Here is an 18,740-nt window from a genome sequence, read left to right on the forward strand (position 1 = left end):
GCACCACCCTGGAATTAGGGACTAATAACCAAATAGTAAAACAGTCTCAATATTAGATTGTTTTCTTATGAAAATCGGCATCCGAAGAATATCGATTTTCGGGAAAAAATTCAATGAATGAAGGTTTGAATCCGAGCACTGACATCCCGTCAGCATGACACAGGCGTATGCAAAACAAACCAAAACACTTCTCTTTGTAATATAAACAAAGTTTATTTATGCAGTAATATCAATTAATAATTAATACAATGCAGTCAATAAACTTCTGACTTACAACTACAAACTAAACAGTGATATGATTAGATATGGAAATCAAAATAATCCTATAACACATCAGGTGTGTGTGTGTGACAGTGTGTGTGTGTGATTAGTAAGAGAGAGAGAGAGAGATGATTAAGTGACAGCCCTAAAGCTGATTTTGCGATAGCGGGAGAGAAAGCAGCTGTGTTCATCACTCAGAGACGTGGTTTTACGAGCGGGGCTCGTAAAAGTCCTGCGTTATTTGACTCTTTAATGGATGAACTCAGTTTCTGTCTCACCCGCGATGGCGAAATTGCACAATCCAATTTGGTTGGACCACAATACAGCAAAACAAATTTGTGATAATTAATACCCTGAGTATTAATAATGAGCGGACATGGCGGTCCGTAAACTGTACAAGCAAAAACCTTGAAACATAAGAATAACACACTATAATATTCTATCTCTGCCCAGACGTAAACCTCTTACTTGTATCGCATGAGGACACAGGTAGAATGTGTTTTCCTCCGTCCTTTAACTTTGACCCGGTTCCTTGAGGCTCGTGTGATGACGGGAGGCCGTTTCCTCGCTCTGTCGGCGGGCGGTACGGCTGTTGATTGTCAGCGGGTGATACGGCTGTTGATTCTCGGCGGGCTGGCGGAAAACTCAGAAATGTCGACTTGATTGAAGATGGAAGAGAAATCTTTAATCTCTTCACTTCTGTAGGCAAACGGATGAAGATGCGAATTACTCGGCGGTCTCCTTCGGATCCGTTAGAGTGTTTGGTTGAACACAGAGTAATCTCAACTTGTCCAGCGAGATGGAGATTGTATGGCTACAGTCTCAAGTCCAACATTACTTCCTTGTGCCACGAGGTTGCACAAGAGAGCAGCAAAAGCTACGTCTATATTCGGTGAACTAAGTCGCTGGAATTGAATTCTGGACGCATTTCAGAATTATTTCAACTCCTGATGATGTCATGTTTGAGGCACATTCTGTTGTGTGCCTCATCTAATAGGAGTTGAGAGCTCGATCCTTTAGTGAGCAAGGCTTCATGGATCTGTAGTCTGTTTTGGACTCCCTTAGTTTGATTTTGGCGCGATTTTTATCAGTAAAATTGACGACTTAGAAGGTGGGGGCTTGAGTTATGTTTTTACGACTGTGTTAGGCCTGCCTTTGTCTTCTATCTGAATACATGAGGCCCAACATGACTCTGTGCCTCTTCCCAGGTGGACCAGCAAACAAACTGTGTCCCAGGTGGGTTGAGTCCTTACTAATGTTGCTAGCCTTTATATTTAGTCGGCTGTCATACACAGTGTCCAGGTTAGGGAGTTCAGAACCAGTGATCCCATATGGCTGTTTTCACTACAAGTCTTTATGGTTTTCCACAGTGTAACTGGCATACCACATCATGTTACGGTGAGAGAGGATACTTTTTATGGTGCTGTGAGAAAAAAAAAATCTATGAAGGGTTGCAGGGGGTGCTGGAGCCTATCACTGTTGTAGATGATGACAGAATTTTTATTTTTGGGTAAACTATTTCATGTGTGTCTTACATTAATTGACATACAATGCTAATAAAGTTATTAAATTGCAGGACTATGAAACATTCTTCAATGCCAAGGAGGACGACACAGTCTTTGAATTTTTGGGCCTCACACCTCCACCAGGATCAAAGGTTGTAGTTGTCTTTTCTTACTATGAGTCTTTCCTTTTCTTTTCTTTAAAGGGGTCATGAAATGCTCTTTAATATATATATATATATATATATATATATATATATATATATATATATATATATATATAGTTTTATTATTTTCCCTGAGGTCCACTGATAATGTTAGTTTTTTTTTTTTTTTGCATTAAAACAGTCATCATTTAGTCATATATGATAATTTTCCACTCTGTCTCTGGCCCTCTATCTAAAAACGCTCAGTTTTTGCCTAAGCACCTCCATGTAAACCACTTCAATGTAAACACCTACTGTTATGATTGGCTAGAATCTTGCAGCCCCTTGAATAGAGCCATTTTTGAATCTCAATGGAAAGAAAATGAATAAGCACCAAAATATTATAAAACTTAATTTTAGGGTTTACACATAATGTACATCTAGCACATTGCATCTGAATATATTAAACTGTTCATCTCAAGCACAACTGTTAACACTCACACCCTGTCTACACCGGATGCGAGAGTTGCATCAAAAGCAATAGAACCCATTATAATCAATGATGCTGTCTACCATGGAAGCATCCGTGGTGGCGCATCACGTTGCGCTGACGGTAAACAGATATCCCGTTCAATTTTGCACTGCACGCGCTGGCGCTACTACTGCCAGCAACACAAATGAATGGTTTGAAAGTTTGTGTCGACACGCCCAGTGTAGAGAGCCTCAAGCTGTTGCATCGCGTCAATGGAATGCGCCTGTGTAAACAGGGTGTCAGCATCATAAACTATCAAACAGTCATGACATTTGAAATATTCATGAATGAAACGCTTTTTGCAATCAGGTCCAAGTGTTTTTAACTGCCCCATCCTTCAATAACAGTTCCTTTGCAAAGCTTGAATCATATTATGACTGGTATGATATATGCCGAACATACAATCCATACTAAAATACGCTGAAGACACATACACATCCATTTTCCAGTATCATTCCATCATGTTTTCATACACCAAGAATACACCACTACTAAAAATAGTGCAGATTGGCGAAAGAACGCATGCATGACGAGCAAGAGGCAGCAGCTGAATGAAAGAGTATTGCTTCTCCCTTTTGGAGTTGTAACTTGACGCCGCATCTTTTAAAAGCGGCATGAGATATGTATCAAGCGGTCAAAGATATCTGTCTAGTGCATTCAAAAATAATCCAAAATAGTCCAGATGGGTCCCCTTTGGTGTTATGTTTGGAATAGTTATCCACACAAGGCCTGCTCTCTTGATTTGAAGGAAAATGTGATTCTCCATTTCATGACCCCTTTAATTTTTTTTTAGATAACATCTTAGAATGCAAAATAGTAATAGGCTAGCAGTAATAATGAAATAACAACAGGGCAGAGGAGTCAAATACTGCCGCAGTTTTGTGTTGTATATTTTCCAGTCAGTGTTTACTCAAAGACCTTTAATTTAGTGCTTATTGTGTTAGTGTGGCTTCAGCCCAATCTCACAAAGAAAATATAAGTGTAGTAATGACATTTAATAGCGTAGCACCAAAACATAGCTGTATTAATGTTTTAACTTTATTATCGAGGATTTCTTAAAATCTCTGCTGTCTTCAGATGTTTGAATGTTACGGAAGTTACAGTATGCTTGAATGATGAAGATTATGACAATACAGACAAAAGCATGTCGAAATATTTTTCCTAATGAATTACATGAACTGTGTGAAATTGTTCTGTTCACCGCACAGCCACTACAGCACACAACTGGACATAGTGAAACACACACATGTGTGGAAAGAAAGCTAACATGCCATATAAAATATAAATGAACAATAATTTACAGTAACTTTAAAGTAAAGAGTTCACCCAAAAAGCTAATGGAGAATTTTAAAGAATCTTCATGCAGCTCTTGTACAATAACAGTTTGTTGCTTGTCAGACCATGTCTGACAAGCTCCAAAAAGGAATAAAACCAAGACTTTATGGAATCCTGTAAAATTAGGTAAAAATGTTACCAGAGGGATGTTTTGGTGGTGCACAGATAAATATCATTAGAGTGACATTTTAGGTTCTCACAGTACATTTAAGGAGGTGTGTGACTCTGTAAACATATGTTTTCTTGCTCTTTCCTTTTTTGCAGTTTTGGTGAATTTCTCCTTATGCTGACAGCAATGAAATTGACTTAACACTGTTTAAAGAAATATCTCTCTTGGTGCAGGAGGCAAAACAAGCTGAAAATTCACAAAAGTTTCATAATGGATCTGCCATAGAGGAACATGTCAATGATGAAACAATAGTAATACCACACTGAACCTTTTTTACTCACTATTTTCCACCATTTTTAATGAATATCCACTTCTAGTTCATCTCCAGACATGTACCAGAACTGGACTTGAATGTGTGTTCCTCATCAACTTTTATATTTATCTTATTTAGTTATTTACCGGCTCTATCACTTCCTAATTTAACACTCAGGTTATGTTTGGAATAGCATTCTAATTGTACTAATTCTGCAGTATGCAGTGTGTACTTTTTTTTGCAGTATACGAATGCAACAGAGTACACTACATTACATATTGTATTCCATTATGCGGTGCTCTTGAATTGACCTTCCATTTCCAGTGTGACAGATGAACTGGTAGCAATATCAGCTGAAATTTTTAACATCTCCTTTTTGATCCATTTTTTGACTGGACTGCTTAGAGTTATAAAAAAAAAAAAATCACAATTTTGGATTGAAAATGCAAAATTATTATTATGTTTAATTTTATTTCAACTAATTACTGGATGCCAGTGTGACAACAATGTAGCATCATTGCATAATGCATACTATTTCAAATAATATAAAAAAATAGTAGGCAGTATAATGTGTATACTGTCTGTACAGTAAGCAGTATGCTAGTATTCCATTCCAAACATAGCCACATATAAACCTTTTTACATGAAGCAATTTTAATTAATCAAGCATGCTTTCTTTTTTTTAAATTAAATTTTTTTTTTATTATTGATTTGTATATTAAACAAAGAAAAACAAAACATATATACACAGAATCAATATTTAACCCCCGCTATTACCCCTCCCAATCCCCAACCCCACCCTGACCCCCAACAACATCCCAGCGGTCACACATGATTATAGACACACACACACACACACACACACACACAAAAATTATGATAATCACACACATTAACAACTACACCTCTCAGTCCACTGCCCCTCCCCGAGAGCCCTCCTAAACGCCAGATATTTGCCCCATTTCCCCACAAACGAGTCCAAATTCCCCACTCTTCTAGATGACCCTTCTTCAAAAGCCACCACCCTCCCCATCTCCGAGCACCACTCCTGAAATGAGGACGCTCCAGCTGACTTCCATCCCCTTAAAACTATTTGCCTGACAATCATGACACTAGTTAGGACACAGTTTTGTATGTGTTTATTCTCTGTATTGATGACCCCTCCATCGCCTAAAATACAGAGTCTGGGGCAAAATGAAATTTGAGTGCCCAATGCATCACACATAAAACTCTGAACCTTCAACCAGAATTCTTGGATCTTAACACACCACCAAAAGACATGGGTTGTGTCTCTATCTTCTGATTGGCATCGCCAGCAGTCTACAATCTAGAGGGGGTCCAATAGAATCGATGTAAAATCTTGAATTGCATAAGGCTTACCCTTGCATCTCTAGATGCAGACTTGACGTTTTTTTAGAATCCTAGCCCACGCTCCCTCCTCCAATACCAAGTTTAAATCTTTCTCCCATAATCTCTTGATAGAAGTTAAAGATCCATCCCCCAGATTCTGAATTAGCAGGGAGTAATACACTGATGCCTCATGACCTTTTCCAAAAGCAGTAATCACCACTCCTAGAATGTTTGCCGCTTTAGGGGGGTGTATGCTACTCCCAAAAATAGTACAGAGCAGATGGTGCAGATGTAAATACCCAAAAAACTGAGATCTGGGAATCCCAAAATGTTGAACCAAATTTTCAAAGGATCTCAACACTCCACTCTCATATAGGTCACCGAGTGTAGTAACCCCCCTCACAATCCACTCTGACCAGCAGAAAGGTGACTTATTAATACATCATTTTGAGTTCAGCTATATGCTTGAGGCAAAATGTCAGAATTAGACACTTTTGTCCATACCATGTGCAAATGCGAGATAATGAGGTGTAACTTAACTTCTCCTGTTAGTTTGATAGAAAGGCTTTGCAATGGCAAAATAGGGGCAGAAACTTCCTATTCAGTACAAAACTTACTGAAATGTAATCTGGGACGTTTACCATTCCAAATGAAGGACTTCGCTATGCTATCAAATTGCTTGAAATAAGAGAGGGGTACATCTATAGGGAGAGATCTGTAGCAGGTAGTTGAATTTTGGAATACAATTCATTTTAATAACATTAACCTTCCCAATCATCAATAAATGTAATGAAGCCCACCTGCCCACATCGCTTGAAAACTTTTTTATTAAAGGGTCAAAATTAACTCTAACTAAATCACACAAATTTGCTTGGAATAAAATAGCCAAATACTTAATGCCCTGTTTGGGCCACTGAAAGGCGCACGGCTGAAAAGCCATTACTGGGCAGTACGCTGTCAGAGCCAAAGCTTTGGATTTAGACCAATTAACTCTGTATACCGAGAACTTAGAAAAGGAATTAATAATTCTGTGGAGGCAAATTTACACTTGCTTGGATCTTTGTCCTTTTTAAGAATCAGACTGATCCTGGCTTGTGTCATGGTTGGCGGGAGCTTTCCATTCTTTAATGATTCCGTATAATCTTCTAACAAAAGTGGAGCCAGTTCTGTAGCATAAGATCTAAAAAATTCAGCGGCAAAGCTGTCTGGCCCCAGAGCCTTTCCTGTAGGCAAGGCCTTAATTACCTCGCCAAGCTCCTCCAAGGTTATCTCAGAATCAAGATAATGTTTTTGCTCAGTTGTCAGTTTAGGGAGTTCTAATGGTTCCACAAAGTTTCTAATATCTTCATCAGTAGACGAAGACATGGAACTATAGAGATCAAGATAGAATTCTTTAAAATCATTATTAATATCAATGGCCAAGGTAAATATTTCACCACCAGCAGATTTCACTGAGGGAATGGTAGAAAAAGACTCTCTCTGCTTTATATATCTAGCCAAAAGCTTCCCTGCTTTGTCCTCTGACTCAAAGTATGACTGTCTTGCCCTGAATAGCCAAAACTCCACCTTCCGCAACAAAATAGTATTATATCTGTTTTTGGGTCAATTCTCTGAGGCCATCAGACGACATTCGGCGCTTTAGCTCTGTCTCGGCACTTTTAATATTCCCTTCCAACTCCACGAGTTCTCGTGCTTTGGATTTCTTGGTGAATGAGGCATACTGTATGATCTGACCCCTAAGAACCGCCTTAAGTGCCTCCCAAGCCACGCCCACAGAGGATACTAAGGACCAGTTGGTCTCCATATAAACATTGATTTCAGCCTTTAACATTTGTTGGAATTCAGGATTTTGCAAAAGGGATACATTAAAGTGCCAACTATATGATTTCTTTTTCTCCATATGTGGCAACACCTCTAAACTCACCAGGGCGTGATCTGAGATGTTTCCAACTGAGCAATCAACAACAGATGAAATGAAGGACTTAGATATAAATATAAATAAATATTTTATATATATATATATATATATATATATATATATATATATATATATATATATATATATATATATATATTTTAGAATAAATCTTATGGACTGATGAAAAAAATGTATAGTCCCTACCAGATGGGTTCAAAAGTCTCCAAATATCTTTAAGACCAAGATTTTTACACATCCTGTGAAGCCTCAATGTTGCTCTAGGGGACTTACACACTTTTGCTTCACTATGATCAAGGGCTGAGTCCATGAACAGATTAAAGTCTCCTCCCAATATTATATCATGAGGGGTGCCAGCGGCTTGCAACATCCCTTCAAGATCTATAAAAAAGCCCTGATCATCAGTGTTAGGTGTGTAAATGTTAGCCAAAATCAAACTTTGTCCCTGAATTTCTGTTAAAACAGTAATGACTCTTCCCAATTTATCTTTAATCAGTTTGAGACATTTAAATTGTAGATGCTTACTTATCAGTGTAATGACTCCCCTGCTCTTACTTGAGCCAGCACTAAAGAAAAAGTCCACCCCATATCTTCCCAAATTTTTCAGCTTCCTGTGGGGAAAGATGCATTTCTTGAAGAAACACTATATCATATTTCTTACGTTTAAGAAGAGAAATAACCTTCCTTCTTTTTATGGGGTGCCCCAGCCTATTCACATTCCACATGGAGAGAAACAATCCACTCATACTAACATTTGACATTTTGACATATTAGAAAAAATAGATTGTGTGTCAAAAATAAAATTATAAAGACCACATTCCAACATTAGTGCAACAATCAAAGCCCAAACATCCCCCGAACCAAACAAACAGAAAAAAGAAAAAACATGCGCATGACAGCGCCAACCGGCTTCTATCCCTCTAAACTCAAACAGTCCATGTACACCTACGAGAGCCCCCGCGACAACTTTGGCACCAGATGGCTCAAGTCCAATGTTTCTATTCAAATTTTGTGAGACAGAATGACACAACAGAAGATAATCTATAAAGCAAACTCCAGCCAATAGGCATAATAAACACAAAGAACCTGTAGATTCATCCACATAACTGTCCCGAAGGTGTGTTCCTCCACAAAACAAACTCCAGCCACTAGCAGAACAAGCAAAAAAAAAAAAAAAAAAAGGCTGTTCAGTTTCCTTGGACAGTCAAACGAATGTTCAGTGAGCCGGCCCATTCGACTGCTACATGAGTGCAGCAAATAACCCAATCACTCCAATGTCCTGCTAGAAACACTCCACAAAACATACTCCAACCATTAGGAGGCATAAGCACAAAGAACATGCAGATTCATCCACAACACTGTCCAGAAGGAGTGCTATTACATAAAACAAACTCCAGCCGCTAGGAGGAACCAGAACAAAAAGAAACAAAAAAGGCGCTCAGCTTCCTCGGACAGTCAAGTGGATGTTCAGTGAGTCGGTCCACTTGGCTGCAACATGAGTACCACAAAATAACTTACTCAGTCCATTGACTTTATGAAGGACATCACTTGATGGGGGCATGTAAATACTTTACGGCCATCCTTAGCATCTATTCTCAATTTGGTCGGGAACATCAGTGCAAAAGCGACCTTCCATTGATGTAAGAGTTTCTTGCATTCCTTGAATCGATCACGTTTCTCTCTTGTCGATTTCGCAAAGTCTGGGAAAAAGAAAAATGATGTGGTTCTTCCAAGAAAGCCTTCCTTTACTCCTTGCCTCACGTAACATGAGATCTTTATCAAATGATCTCAGAAATTTGGCCAGAATTGATCAGGGCCTGTCTCCCTCTGTGGATTGCTGAGCTGGAACCCTGTGAGCTTGCTTGATTTCCAGCTTATGGCCTGTTATGTCGAGCAGACTCAGAAAGAGCCCGTCCAGGAATTTCACCATATCCCGACCTTCTTTTTTTTTGGGGGGGGGGGGGGGGGGGTATTTTTTTCCCCTTTTTCTCCCAATTTGGAATGCCCAATTTCCGATGCGCTCTAAGTCCTTGTGGTCGCATAGTGATTTGCCTCAGTCCGGGTGGCGGAGGACGAATCCCAGTTGCCTCCACATCTGAGACAGTCAACCCGCGCATCTTATCACGTGGCTTGTTGAGCGCGTTGCCACGGAGACATAGCGCGTGTGGAGGCTTCACGCCATCCACCGCGGCAACCACGCTCAATTCACCATGCGCCCCACTGAGAACAAACCACATTATAGCAACCACGAGGAGGTTACCCCATGTGACTCTACCCTCCCTAGCAACCGGGCCAATTTGGTTGCTTAGGAGACCTGGCTGGAGTCACTCAGCACACCCTGGGATTCGAACTAGCAACTAGCGAACTCCAGGGGTGGTAGCCAGCATATTTTACCACTGAGCTACCCAGGCCCCCTATATCCCGACCTTCTTTGTCCTCAGGAATTCCAACAATTCGGACATTATTCCACCGATAATGATTCTCCAAGTCCTCCAACTTCTCCCAGACGCGCTCCAAATCCACCTCGGTCGCTAGCGGATTAGCAGCTAATTCCCTCTCCGATGTCTCCAGATAATCGATCCGTTTCTTGACATCCCCTTCTCTTGTAACCACCTCAGTGAATTTCATCTCCATGGCAGTTATTGATCGACATATTACAGCAAGATCCTCCAGGTCAGCAACGACCTTTGTCAGCATTGCCGACATGTTCAAAAATTCTCGCAGAATTTCCATCACTTCTCCGGCCAAATCGAGTCCCTGGCTTGGGGCATTGTCAGGGGTATCAGCTTGAGCATGTAATTGTCTTTTAATGTCTCCAGAGCCCGATGATTTTGAATTCTCTGACATATTGTCTTCCTTGAACAGTTAAGGATCGGTGTATCAAATCCCACCGGTTTATGACATAAGAAGTATTAAAACTAGCAAAGTGCGCAGAGCTTGCTGTTCACATGTCCAAGCCTCACATGGCATCACGTCTGTCTCCCAAGTATGCTTTCTTTATGTTTTTAAGATTTAAGTCAAAAGGATCTCCATTTTAATTAGGGTACAACGGGCCAACGGGGTCAAAACACTAAATAGCAACAAAAAGTACCTCAGCACTTTTCGAAACACCTGTTTGTCACTATGCACTGCAAAATTTTGCTGATCCATGAGATCTTTGAGTGTGGTGTCAAAAGGTTGATTTTTTAGGCAATTTTATCTAATTGTTTTTTAAAATAATTTTTAAAATGTTGCAGATTTATGTAGCTAATGAAAATCCTGGAAATTAACACATTTAATGTGAGACAAAATTCTTATATATCATTTACAGCTTTGTTCAAGATCTTTAAATCTAAGGTTTTTATAATAACTGTCCAATAGTGTTTTGGATAAAAAGCCACCCTGTTGCTGGGGCTAAAAGCCCCTATAAAACACATTGTGGGGCGAATAGATTTGTTCTGAAAAATGTTCAAATTGGGCTCACATTGACTGGTCTAATCACAATGGAGATTAACTTGTTTATCGAATACTTGAGATGTTATAAAATGCCAAATGTGTTTGAAATTAACAGTTAATTTTGCACCCTTTTCTTTTTTTGAGTAAGCATTGTCTTAATTTGTTACTCAGAACAACATCTTGCTGTTTCAAAATTATTTGCATTTGTTGAACTATATTTGCACTATATTTATTGCCCCTATATCTACACGACATCACTATAACCAAAATAAGTCTCACGCCATATTCCTGTCTTTAAGGATATAAGTACTTCTTGTTTATTTGTTTCACCAACTTTCCAACCCACAAAGCTTTGTGTTGTTTAAGCTCTTTCAGCAGTGATCGCCTGTTCCCACAAAGCATTGCAAATGACATAATCGAGTCTTCCTATACTCTCAGTCTACTATTTGCATATATCAGAATTTTTCACAACAAATTTTAAACGTATTGTTTTTATACATGCAGTTAGTGACTACAAGTCAATAGTTGTATATTTTACTGCTGTTGATGATTCAGTTACACAGCAATACATTTAAAATATATTGTTTTATAATAATCAATGACTATAAGTCAATAGTTTTATATTTCACCATTGCTGACGATTCAGTTACATCATTCGCAATGCTTGATGGGAGGAGCAGTTCATTCCCTCATAAAAATAATTTAAGTTTTTTATACTTTTTTATCATTGTCATATACTTTTTGTGATTCATTGCTGAGCTTGTTGGTCTGGTTCTTGACTTGGAACGTTTAACTGAATAATTTTTTTTTAAAATCCCTATGAAGAAAATAAATGGAACAAATACTTCCCGAACCAAGGATGCTGAAAAAGTAGGCATTCACTGTTGCATACTGTTGTTTCTCCAAAAAACACATTTCATTTACATTTGCCTGTCCTCATCATGAGCAAAATGTTCTAAAACTACTCTGGATGGTGTGGAAGCACAATTGTGGTGCCTCATATTGGTGTCTTAGCAGCTCCTGTACTATCATAACAGTTCAATTTCTTTTGTCTTGGGATGCATTGTTTATTCTTCTAGAGAAAGGAAATCAAGGTAGTTGAGCAGAATGGAGATGCACATACAGCAGAGCTGGAAGAAGATGCTGTGGCTGAGGAGGTAGAGGCTGCCGATCAAGAGGAAGAGGAAGAACCAACAGAGGAGGCAGAGGAAGAAGAAGAAGAGGAAGAGAGTGTAACTGACTATCACCTAACCCCTGCTCCTCTTCACACTTTGTCTGTCTTTGATAGCTGCTTATTTCTTCTCCTTTTAATCTAATTTTCTGCTTCACCTATAATCTCAAGGTTTTGTTTTTCATGCAGGTCTTGCTGTCATTTCTTCTTTGCAACCTTGAACTTAACATCTAACCTCCTGCTTTACCATCTCCTCTCCTGTAGTTTCATTCCTGCTTTTCTTTCCTCTGTTTACATTTGAGTCATTCCCACTGAAAATGTGACTGTTGAACATTTGATCAGGGTCTCTGTTGATTTTAAAAGCCAGTTTCTTGTTTTAGATTATTTGGTGTTTTTTATAAATGTTATATGGTTTTCTTTTGCCTCTTAGTTGTTCTGTTCATGAAATTTACTTATTTTAATACTTTCTTTTTGATAGAGAAAGGCAGCTGAGGAGGAAGACCAGGTAAGTAAAATGTGCTTGAACAATTCTGCATATCTAGTTTAGTTAGACTTTTAAATATATGCTCATTTTAAGATGGTTCATAAGTTACTACAATCAGTGTTGGGTGTAATCTAATTACAAAGTAATTAGTCACTGCAATCTAATTACTTTTTGTTACATAAAGTAGTGTAATTACATTGTAAATTATTGTAATCAGATTACAGCTTCTGAATTAAGTTAATTATTTTTAAGGTCATGACTTGTGTTACACCTATTTCAAAAATAATATTATACAGAAATTTTTTTAAATTTATTGAGCAGGGGGGAAAAAAAACATATCTGTGGAAAGTGTTTTTAGGAATTAACCTAAAAGTAACTAGTGATTTGATAAAAAAAATTCCGATGATGATATCACTAATCAGATAACAATTTGACCCAACACCAGATTTGACAACACTGACTCAACCAAAGCAAGTATATTATTTTTTAATTTAGACTGTAGCAATATAGGAAATGGATCTTTGCTAACAAATATTGCAATGCCTTAAATAATGTATAACAATTTAACCAGTATAGATAGATGGATGGATGAATGGATGGATGGATAGGTGGAACAAAGTATAAAACCACATGCATTTCTTTTTAATTTGTTTTATCACTCTAACCCTTTTATCTTCTTTGACTCACAGGATGAAGGAGAGTTTGATAAGGTAAGATGAAATCTAAATTTTTAGTGTGTTAAGAGGCATTTTGTCATTTTAACAAAATTAGCAGCTCTGCTCTTTCCACATTGAGCATATTCATGTTAGGTCATGAAACTTCATTGAAAGATGTGAAATTACTGTTTCATTGGACTACAACACCTTCAAAAGATGAACAGAGAAACAGATGTGGGTATCAATTGCAGGTATTCATGCTAATTCATGCCTGCAAATGTATATATTCACATATAAAATCATAAGGTAAAAAAAAGCTTTTTGAAAAGATCATTACAAAGCTAATGATTTCTATTCACAGTTTCAGGGAGAAGACAATCATCTGGTGTCAGAGGTGATTCTTAATCTAGAATAAGTTGATTCTAGATCTTTGGAGTGTGTGATACAGAACTTTTGTATACTGTCCCAAACATCTCGGTTTTCTTGTTTTACTGACACCATTTTTTCCTATTATTGTTTTAATTTTATTCTCTCTGTTTTTTTTTTAATCTTTGCATATTTTTGCATCTATGTGTTTGAGTGTCCCCCTTGACTGCTAACTAACTACCCTTCTCCTTGTAGCCTTAAAAACATTAACAAACGGAAGGCGGCTCTCTGGCAAGTTGGGTTTTTCCTCTTTCATTCCTCACCTTTACAATTTCTTCCAGGTAACATGGATGAATTTTCTATTTTTAAAAGTCTTTAAAGGAAAAGAGTGTAATTTATTTTGTTAAAGTACTTCTACTACTTCCTATCCTGGGATTAATGTGCAGAAGCAATTATAAGTAAGCAACTCGTAGGTTGACTTTCAGAAGAGTGTAAGCACTGTAGCTCTGTGGCACTTTCAAAACATCTCTCTATATATTTTTGTGGCTCAACCAATAGAATGAGCTTGGGAGCAGGACTGTCACATATAACCTGTTTTTTTGTATTGACTTTTATGTTGAAATTCTTGTTTAGTTCCTTTTGTAGTTTCAATTTATGATTGGTTTTCCCCTGATTGTTTCCACAGGTGTTCCTTGTTCCCTTGTTTGCCCCTGTGTATTTAAGCCCTTGTTTTCCCTGTTTCCCTTGTCAGTCTTCACTTGTATTATCTTGTTCTCTTCTGGGTTCCCTGTGTTTTGTTTTCGTTTTTATTCTGAGTTACTTGGTTCATCTTTTGTTTCTATTAAAGACGCTGCATGTAGATCCTCCATTCTCTCCTGACTCGTTACAGAAAGACTGACCTCAAAAAACGGATGTAACGGCCGTCAGAATTTTGCTCCTTCAACAAGGGGACCGTCCAGTTGAGGATCACGTCCGTGAGTTTTTAGAGCTGGCAAGTGTAGTGCACTATCCAGACCGCTCTTTGGTGGTTTTCTTCCGGGCTGGTCTGAATAGTGCACTGATGCCTCTGGCTGATCCTCACTGGGCGCTTGGCGAATATGTGGAGATGGCTCTGGAACTTTGCGGTTCCCTTTATCCAGTGGATTAAGGCGGGCCAAAACCTGCATCTTCAGCTCCCCTGTCTCGAAGCCCTCTGTGGCCCCTGTCTCGAAGCCCTCCGTGGCCCCTGTCTCCAAGTTGTATGATCTGCCACTGATGTCGGTGCGTAGGTCCATGAAGACCCTACCTCAAAATTGTCTGTGCCCACACCTGCCACGGTCAACGAGCCAGCGCCCGTGCCTGCCACGGTCAATGAGCCCACGCCTGCCACGGCCAACGAGTTGCCAGCCTCGCCCGTCCCGGAGCCAGCGTTGCCAGCCTCGCCCGTCCCGGAGCCAGCGTTGCCAGCCTCGCCCGTCCCGGAGCCAGCGTTGCCAGCCTCGCCCGTCCCGGAGCCAGCGTTGCCAGCCTCGCCTGTCCCGGAGCCAGCGTTGCCAGCCTCGCCCGTCCCAGAGCCAGCGTTGCCAACCTCGCCCGTCCCAGAGCGAGCGTTGCCAACTTTGGTCATCCAGAGGAGGAGGAGGAAGAGAGTAAAGTTTCTGTTCCCAAGTCTCTTCCCGTGTACACGACCACAGAGGTCGTTCCCGAGTCTCTGCCCATTCCCATGACCACAGAGGTCGTTCCCAAGTCTCATCCCATGCCCACGACCACAGAGGTCGTTCCCAAGTCTCATCCCATGTTCACGACCACGGAGGTCGTTCCCGAGTCTCTGCCCATTCCCATGACCACAGAGGTCGTTCCCAAGTCTCATCCCATGCCCACGACCACAGAGGTCGTTCCCAAGTCTCATCCCATGTCACATATTCCCTGTTTTTTTGTATTGACTTATGTTGAAATTCTTGTTTAGTTCCTGTTTCTTATTAGTTTGTAGTCCTTTTGTAGTTTCATTTTATGATTGGTTTTCCCCTGATTGTTTCTACAGGTGTTCTCTTGTTTGCCCCTGTGTATTTAAGCCCTTGTTTTCCCTGTTTCCCTTGTCAGTCTTCACTTGTATTGTCTTGTTCTGTTCCCTGTGTTTTTGTTTTTATTCGGAGTTTCTTGGTTCATCTTTTGTTTCTATTAAAGACGCTGCACTTAGATCCTTCATTCTCTCCTGACTCGTTACAAGCACTACCTGTTAGCTGGTGTTTAATTGAAATAAGAATACTATACTAAAACAGTTTGTCAAATAATTTCGCAGACACAAGGTGGCATTGTCTATTATTTGTCCCAGTTTTCATAAGTAATCCAAATCAGATTTTTTCCATCTGAACATTTTAAATACGCCCAAGTGCGCCTCACTGCCATTTTAATAAGTCTTATTCAAATTACAACTATTTGCAATAATCTTACATTTTTAATGTCTCATACCATCCACCAGTGCTATTTAATTCCTTCAAATTCAGCTTCCTAAAAGCTTTTTCTTTTTCCTCTCTCCACCCATGTTTTTCAGACAGAAGATGATTTGGTGTCAGAGGTAACTTAGTTTTGAAGAATGGTGTATTTCTCTGTGACTAGATCTGTTTTGCTGTGTTGGTTTGATCAGCAAAGACTGATTTTAGTACTTTTATTTATTTACTGGTGATCTGCGGTTTTTACCCTCATTTCTTAAATGATTTTCGTCCTTCATTCTTTTAACCTAATTTCTTCTCTTCTCTCCCTAGTCCTGTAGCTGCCTCATGTCTGTATCTCTTCATCACTCTCCATCTGTTTCTCCAGTTGCATGTGTCTCTCTTATGTTGTTCTCTCCAACTTCATCACTCATGGTCATCTCATTTAGTCTGTTCTCCCCTCCACAAAAGCTTGAGGTAGATTCATACATCCTTTAAATTTTACCTCTTTCCCTCTCTCATGTTTCTTTCACTCTTTTCATGTTCATCAATGCATCGATTAAATAATTTAATAATGAAATGTACTGTAATTACTATAATAATACCCAAAGTATTCATTGTGTTAATTTTTTATCCAAACCACTTTGAGCCTAACTTTTTTTCCCTCAATATTTTCTCAAAATTGTACCTACAGTTCTGTGCAAAATTATGTATAGTAAATTATTATCTGGTGTGTTGATTCAAAACAGTTTCATCAGTAAGTTAAAGTACAACTTGCACATTGAATCAAATTTTAAATTCAAAGAAACATAAGGCCTAAAGTCCAAGATCCAATAATAAAAAAAATGCTTTACTGAAGAGTGGTACGAACTTTACATAGTGATGAAAAATGGTACAAGGTGCTCAACAGAAAAGTTAAAGTGTGTACAAAAAGCACTAGCAAGAACTGAAGATAGTCCTTGGGGACTAAAACATTTGAAAATAATCTTCTAATTGAGTTAGGGTTTATAATTAGCAAATATTTACACCCCTATTAGTAAGGTGTTACATTATGTTTTAAAGTACTATATTATTTAGTTTTTACTATGAAAATTACTACTAATTAGACTATTTTACAGTAGTGATCATTCATTGTAATTACTCCCCATTCACTAATCACTGATTATAGCAGTCATGAGAATTTCATTAAGAAATTTGACAACGATTTTAGAAAGCATGAGTTTGGTTCTTGACCAAGGGGGAAATACAGAACCAAAGCTAGAACAAACACTGCCTCAAAAAAATTAATTAAAAAATTAATAAAATAAAATGGCACTTTCCACGAAGAGGGTAGAACAGAGCCCCTTAGAGGACACAGAGGGAATTTATTTTCATAAAAAGTTTTGTGCTTCCTTAGAATAGTTTGCACTCTCTCTTAATAAGTTTTGCATTCCCTCGCAATTATTTCTTTCAGAATAGCTTTATCCATTCTGAAATTTTAACATGGTTTTACTAAAGTAACCATAGTTGAAGTATGGTACTTGTAATAAAACTATAGTAACCACAAAATTTACCATGGTTTTACTATAGTAACCATATTTTAACTATGATATTCATAATAAAACAGTAATAATACAGGAAAACCAAAAATATGGTAAAAAATAATTATTAGTCATTCTGCCAAAAAAAAAAAAAAAAAGAAAAACAAAACATAGTTACTATAGTTTTACTATAGTAACACCATGGTTAATTTGTGGTACAAGTGATACAACTTTGGTTTCCACCTAAAAACATGCCCTTACGAAAATGTACTATAGTTCCATTATAGTAAAACGGCAGTAACCATGACTGTAGTTACTATTTTGTTTTATAAGAACTTTTGTTTTAAAAACCATGGTACATGCATCACAAATTAACCATGGCGTTACTATATATATATATATATACAGTATATATATATTTTAAAAAAAAACTGTAGTAACCATGTTTTTGGTGGAATGATTTTGATTTGTATTACCATATACAGTAGTTTTGTTTTCCTGTATTATTACTATGGTTTTACTACAAATATCATGGTTAAACTATGGTTACTCTAGTAAAACCATGGTAAATGTTGTGGTTACTATGGTTTTACTACAAATATCATAGTTCAACTAATGCTACTGTAGTAAAACAATGGTTCATTTTCATAAGGGATGGATAAAGCTATTGTGAGGGAACAAAAATAACTGCATGGGAATGCATATCTTTTTATAATACAATGCAAAACTATTTCAGAATGTGGAAATGTGGTGTCCCATTACTTTTTTAAAGCATTACAGGCACAAATTGCATGATTTTTAGAATGAACAAAGTATTTGAAATGTTACATAAACTACTATATTAGTTAACATATCATGAGATTCTTTAATGTTAAGTACATAAAATGACTGTAACATATCTTACCAAACACATTAATCTGCATTTTGTTGGTCACATTCAGTTGCAGTCAAATTAAAGTAAAAATGGAGAAAATCAGGACCTGATCTACATAATCATCACCTGCCCACCCTTTCCAATAAACATGATGCTTTTCTCTCCATCTCCTTCTTAATGTTCTCCCTCTTCTTTCCTTTCATTTTTTCTCCATCCATTCATTCCACCCCTCACCTGTGTTACAGGAGCAGAAGTAGTTCTTTGAGGCTGTGACTATTGACATCTGTTTCTTGTGGAAACACACATACACCCAAACTCTTGGCCATGACATACTTGGGGGTG

General features: G+C 38.2%; 1 protein-coding gene across 1 annotated transcript in view; it reads left to right on the forward strand.

Moving 5' to 3' along the window:
• Positions 1-18,740, forward strand: part of LOC127421798 (SH3 domain-binding glutamic acid-rich protein-like) — a 61,397-nt gene that overhangs the window by 26,661 nt on the left and 15,996 nt on the right. Inside the window, exons 3-6 of the mRNA XM_051664924.1 lie at positions 1,838-1,918; positions 11,999-12,151; positions 12,569-12,595; positions 13,264-13,284. Coding sequence (XP_051520884.1) covers positions 1,838-1,918; positions 11,999-12,151; positions 12,569-12,595; positions 13,264-13,284 — 282 coding nt within the window. The remainder of the gene's footprint in view (positions 1-1,837; positions 1,919-11,998; positions 12,152-12,568; positions 12,596-13,263; positions 13,285-18,740) is intronic.

Source organism: Myxocyprinus asiaticus, chromosome 31, assembly GCF_019703515.2.
Source record: "Myxocyprinus asiaticus isolate MX2 ecotype Aquarium Trade chromosome 31, UBuf_Myxa_2, whole genome shotgun sequence".
Lineage (NCBI taxonomy): Eukaryota > Metazoa > Chordata > Actinopteri > Cypriniformes > Catostomidae > Myxocyprinus > Myxocyprinus asiaticus.